General features: G+C 50.3%; 1 protein-coding gene across 7 annotated transcripts in view; it reads right to left on the bottom strand.

Moving 5' to 3' along the window:
• FOXN3 (forkhead box N3) overlaps window positions 1-6,000 on the bottom strand; it is a 395,708-nt gene that overhangs the window by 25,763 nt on the left and 363,945 nt on the right. For 5 of the 7 annotated variants that reach the window (XM_034992922.1, XM_034992923.1, XM_034992924.1 and 2 more), the window contains one exon: window positions 5,594-5,659. The exons of 1 other annotated variant lie outside the window; for it this stretch is intronic. In XM_034992922.1, coding sequence (XP_034848813.1) covers window positions 5,594-5,659 — 66 coding nt within the window. The remainder of the gene's footprint in view (window positions 1-5,593; window positions 5,660-6,000) is intronic. One more of the 7 variants, XM_034992927.1, reaches the window with a different exon arrangement.

The raw sequence follows: 6,000 nt of genomic DNA, 5'->3' as shown, positions 1-6,000 counted from the left end.
GCCAAAGTCTTGTCCTACCACTAGCTCTGCAGCTTTGGACAAGTGCCTTAACCTTCCTGTGCCTCAGTTTCCCACAGCTCCTAGGACTGTTTTGAGTATTAAATAGGAAGACCGATGTAAATTGGCCCACTCTGTAAGCTCATCATCACCATCTTGTTCATCCCTCCACCATCGCATCCCATCTCTCTAGCATCTTCTTACCAATTATCTGTAAGGAACAGGACCTGTTGGGGGAGGGGGGGGGATGGTGCATCAAGACGGGGAAATTCTTCCAGCCTTTTATGCTTTTTGTAGTTCTCCCCAACTCTGCATTCACCCCCTAAAACATCTTCCTGATTAATGAAGTGTATTCACTTCAAAGAGAATCTCATGGACAAAGCTATCCCGCAGCATTAGAAGGCTTTCCCCGAGCTATTTCCTGAACCTCCTGAACCAAGACTCCTGGCACATAAACTAGGCTCTTCTCCTGACTCCTAGAGTTTGCTCTCAAATGAGCTGCAACTGAATGCTGCTTCTGCCAACCCTGGCACTTCCCAGTCCTCCTCACTGGCAACGCTCTCCATGTTGGGATGGCGATGTGTTCGTATTTGCTCACGGGCTGCCAGAAGCCAGCTGTGACACTTAACTATTCTCCCATCTTTCCTCCTTCCTGTCTCCATCCCCAACCGTCAGGAACGAGGCTTGAGAAACGAATCACAGCCAGTCTAAAATGTCCGAGAAAAGCATTCCGAGGTCCATATTTAACTAGTCCTGGATGTGGAGGACTCCGAAGGAGCATGAATGCATTCCTCAGCCCTTTTCCTGTCAGCATGCCTCTCTTTGCCTTCCTCTGCCTCTATCACCCTCAGGGTAGACCAGAACACCTACAGACCAACCCCTTTACAACCAGCCTACCCCTCCCAATGCACTGAGATTGGTACCTCGGCTCCAGCTGGGAAGGGCTGTATGTAGTGAGAAACTGGACATGTCTGTGCTCTCACTGCAAAAGGCACAGGCCTCCAGCACCATCCTGTTCTGTTAGATCAAGTCAATGTTCAGCTTTTATCCGCAAGAAGACACACGTCTGAAATTCTCGATTTGCCGGGATGAGGGGCCGAGGGCAGGAGCCACAGAGCGCCCAGTTCTTGCTGATCGACCACTTTCTCTTACGCTACAGAGCGACTCTAAACTTCCTTATTTTTAACCAGGAAGACAGGAACACACACAGAGTTGAGCCAGGCAGCACTGCTCACCGGGATCTAAATGCGATCACCTTGAGAACCTAAAAAAATGTCGATGGCACAAGACAAACTTCCCTCCGGGCTCCGCCACCCTCAGCACTTCCCCATCCCAGTTTCCTCAGCTTCCCTCCTGATGCTCAGCTTCCTTGATTTTCACAGCTTCTAAAATTAACCTCTGAGCTCCTACTGCTGCCTTTGGAGGGCAGCCCTGGCTAACGCTACCAGAGGCCATAAGCTGAGCAGCAAGTGATTCCGATAATCCTTCCCTTTCCCGAAGTCGGCCTTTCCACCTGCTTACTTGGAAGGATGCTGGGGAGGGGGCTGGAATGGGGGAGCCTACGTGCCAGTTGCCTTTCTTCTCCAGTGCCTGGCGTGTTGGATACATATCCCACTTCGAGGCAGGGTGCAGAATGCCACCTCCATCCTCCCCCCCCCGCCCCGCTGTCCCATTTTGTTGTTTTGTTTATGATCAGAGTTCCTCTCTGGGAACATTCCAACTAGGGATTATATAAGCCTCTGAAGATGAGTAATGGTGATCTGACTTCATAACAATCTCCCCATTGGGGTTAAAGATGACTCCCAGCGCTTGTCAAAGGGGAACTGCAAAGCAGGTACTTAAGTAGACTCTAGAAGCTGGAATTAAGTCTCCATAGCCACTTTTATGGGAGGACGGGGTGGGGCGGGGAGGATAGGTGGATGGGACTAGGAGCATAATCCAAAATTCAAGAGATAAAGAGGCAGCAATGTCCTGTGCTGACTTTTCTGGAAGTAGCGTCCTAGAGCGCATGCAAGACAGAATGGCACATCTTGTAGAATGTTCCCCATGCTGCAAAGTGGCAAAGTCTGGAAAAGGGAACATCATCACTGGTGCTGCTGGGAAAGGGGACAAAACACTGAAGCCTGTGGTTTGGATTAGATGCACACAGCTGCCTCATCGAAAGCAAAGCATCAGGTCACCAGGGGAGGCTGAGGGGACCCACAGGGAGTCCAGCTCAAGCAATACACGGGGCCGGGGGGTGGGGAGCTGAGCTCCCATGGGGCAGCGTGGGACCCCTCAAAGATAAAGGGGCTTGGCTGACTGGAATTCTCACCAGCTTCTTGAGGAGCTTCCTTTGTACGATCTACTCAGCTTGTGGATGGTGGCTGGTCTGCCAGCCCCGAGCTAGCTTTGCAGAGGCTGGGAGGATGAGAGGAAACCATCTAAGTGGCTGCCATCTGGTAACCTTAACTGGAGCGGCTACAGAGGTCGATGGCAAAGGAAGAGCCTTTCAAGCCACCCAGGCCAGCCTCTTACGGCTGGAAATGACCGCGGCAGACAGACTAGGCTGGTGGCCTCGGTTCAAACAGGGCATCGCATAGCCCAGGAGGGGAAAACAAGGGAGTATAAATAGCAGGATACAAGGAGGCTCTGTCAACAGAGCTCGGCCTCAGCCCAGCCCGGGGGCTGAACACCCACACACACACACACACACACACACCCACACACACACACCCGGGACAAATGCACACCAACACCACCAGGCGGGCCGCCCGTCCCCCAGCACTGTGGCTGGGGCCTGCTGCCTCGGAACCTTTTGGGTGAGGAATCACCTCCTACTTTTTCCAGGCCCTGGGCGAAGCTGGCAAGGCAGGGGGATAGCGGCCACACAAGGCACTCACCGAATCTCAGGAAAAGAAACATGACATAAGTAAAATGAAAACAAGGGGAGGGAGGGGAAGAGTGAAGCCAAGAAATGCTAAGAGAAGACCAAGGCCCCGGGGCGTGGAGACACACACCTCTGACTGGTTTACCAGGAGGCTGACCAGCAGCTGGCCACCTGGCTTCCCGAGTGCACACAGCAGACACTCAATCCAAGTTCACTTCCTTCCTGCAGTCCTAGTCCCATTTTCAGGGGCTTTACTCTGGCCTGTTGACCAGGCTCTAGCTGGACCACTTGGGGATTTTACTAGAGACTGGGGCCAGACGGGAAGGTGAATACAAAGATGTTGCTCCTACCCTCTCCCCTGTCTTAATATCAATTTCTTGGCTGCTCCTGCCAATGGGCCTCTCCTTCCATGACTTTTGGGGGCCTCCTGGTTCCTTCCTTCCTGGAAGGACCCTGGAGCCCCCTTCTTGGTGTGGCACCTTCACGAAGGCTGAGGCTGGATTTCTCACAGTGGTTAAGACCGAGGTGGGAAGAAAGACTTCTAAAAACGACCCTATAGCTTCAACACATAAACACTGAGCTTTCAAAACTCGAGTTCAGTATTTTCATGTTAAGTAAGACTATGGATACCTTGAAAAAATAATTATTTATAGTTTGAGTGTTATAGTGAGGGAGTGGGGAGAAGTTCATTTAGCCACGAGAACATTAAAAACCATTAATTTGTCAACTAATCAAGATCAATCCTGTTTCTCTTCTACCTGTGCTCAAGAATTCAGTAATAATGGGCTTTTATGGGAGCTGCTGGGAATCCCTTAATGACCAATCCCCTTGCCTCTTTCTCTCTTAACTCCATTATTCTGGCTCATCAAAAGCATCTCTCGAAGCCAATGATCACTGTGTACAGTGGCCGGGAGCTAAGGAAAATGCTGCTGAATCTTGCACAGCTCTGATGAAAAAAGTATGCTTTCCTCATGACAAGTTATGCAGCCTGATTTTGGAAGCCCTTTCAGACCATAACTTGGTTACAATCTGGTCTGTACTCTTCCTGTCATGTCATCTGAGAACAGAGTTTTTTGTTTTGTTTTGAATTTCTCTGTCACTTCAAACATCATTTAAAAACCACATCACAGGGCGCCTGGGTGGCTCAGTTGGTTGGGCGACTGCCTTCGGCTCAGGTCATGATCCCGGAGTCTCTGGATCGAGTCCTGCATCGGGCTCCCTGCTCAGCAGGGAGTCTGCTTCTCCCTCTGACCCTCCCCTCTCTCATGTGCTCTCTCTCTCAAATAAATTAAAAAAAAAAAAAAAAACAAAAACCACATCACAGGGTAACTGCTAGTTACTGGACTGTACTAATTATACCAGCGCTTAGCAGTGGTGTTTGCTTTTCGGCGGGGTGGGCAGCCTAACACTTCAATTGCTGGTTATCTGAGTTTAGATCAGGAGAAAGAACAGGAACTTGGCACCTTTTGGAGCAGGTAATGGTAGCCCCTGCCAGAGGGATGAGTCTCTCCTGAGAATGTGTGGCCGCATCTCTTGGGTCTTTTAAAAGAAGGAAGAAGAAAGGATAGAGTCAAATTTCCTAAAGCTCTGGGGAAGGCTGTGACCCGCGGAGGGCTATGAAGGATGCTGTGGAATTCCATTATCAGTCCGCTATTCACAAAAGCACCCAAGAATGGATGTTCTCCAACATGGGGGATTTCCCTGACTCAGGAGGCCAGGCAGCCCTCAGGGAGCCAGAGGCCGCAACGAGCTGAAGACCCAGCCCTAAGAATGAGCCAGGCAGGCACCAGCCCCTGGAGGGTGTCGTGGTGGGGTCTGCCGTGTCACTTTATCATCTCCGACCAGCGTGTTCGTCAACGGGAGGCTGCGATGCAGCGAGGTCCTGAGCAGATCCTGGCAAGTGAGCTGGCCATCTGCCAACGGGGTTCTGGCTGGGGGTGAAGTGCGGGCAGAGGAACTAGATTCAAGTCAGTAGGAGGAGGGGACAGATGTCTCCATTTAAAGTCATCACTCGGGAAGAAGACCTTTCTAAAATCACGGTAATCTAGCTCCAGAGGTGGGAAAAAAACGTGAGGCGGTGGATAGAAGAGAAGTTCAAGGGAGGAAGAACGCGGTCTCAAGCTTGACATTGCTCAGTGGCCAACAGAAGGTGAAGACAGGAGCCCTGTTTAGCTAAGTGAAGCCTGCCCTTCTCTATGACAGCGTGGAAGGCTGGTGGGGAGGACACCTGGGGGCACCCATGGTCCATTTCAAGGCCACTCTGAGCTCCTGCACACCCACCTTGCCAGCTCTCTTCTCTAGCTATAAAATGTAGCCTGCTATTAATGAGGTCCCAGAAGGGAAAGAAATTTCTAGAAACTGTTAAGCTGGCCCCATATAGCCTCGTCTAGCAGAAACTACCAACTCACAGGAACTACTAGTGCAGGAGAAAGCAAGTTCTCTCCACTGGGACTCATTATGGGGTCTGCTTCCCTTCCTCCCATGTCTTAAGCCCTGAGATTACAGAAAACCTTTGTCATCTTGGAAACACACCTATGCATTCATTCACACATATGCATGGTTGCACGTTTGTATGCATATGCATGTAATCGTGCACTGACGTAGTTTTAAAGTAATTCTACCAGGGAAGTTCTACTTGAGCATTAGTTCTTCCTGTGGCCCGGTATATAAGTGAGAAGGTTAAGTTCACGAACTATGGTGCCGTAGGCTACAGACATATCTACTCACAACCTGCTTGTATCTCAGGGGGAGCATTCAAAAGCATCATGGCACCAGCAGCGTCAATGTCAGGATCTGGAAAAATCAACCAATAAACAACATTATTTACAACGGGGCCGGTGTGTGTGTGTCTCCCCCTGTAAGTCACAGTTTATGAAAGCAACAGAGGGAAAAAAAAAAAAAAAATCCAGGAACCAGATGAGCTAATCCCAAAGGTGACTTTCTTCCCATTTGGATTTGGGAGGAAGAAAGGTATTCTAGAATGAGATTTAAGGGCCAGGTTGGTAAGTTTTCCAGACAAAGCATGGTCCCTCCTCATTTTGCTAATTTCATAACTGGCACTGTATGTTCCTGATAAGCTGCTGACCTGGGCAGCCCCGTGCTTGCTCCCCTGGGAGTAGGGGAGTGGGGTGACA

The sequence above is a fragment of the Mirounga leonina genome, unplaced genomic scaffold, assembly GCF_011800145.1.
Source record: "Mirounga leonina isolate KUSES-001 unplaced genomic scaffold, KU_Mleo_1.0 Mir_82, whole genome shotgun sequence".
Lineage (NCBI taxonomy): Eukaryota > Metazoa > Chordata > Mammalia > Carnivora > Phocidae > Mirounga > Mirounga leonina.
Note: the sequence above shows the minus strand (reverse complement) of the source record. Positions and strands in the feature narration are given on the sequence as shown.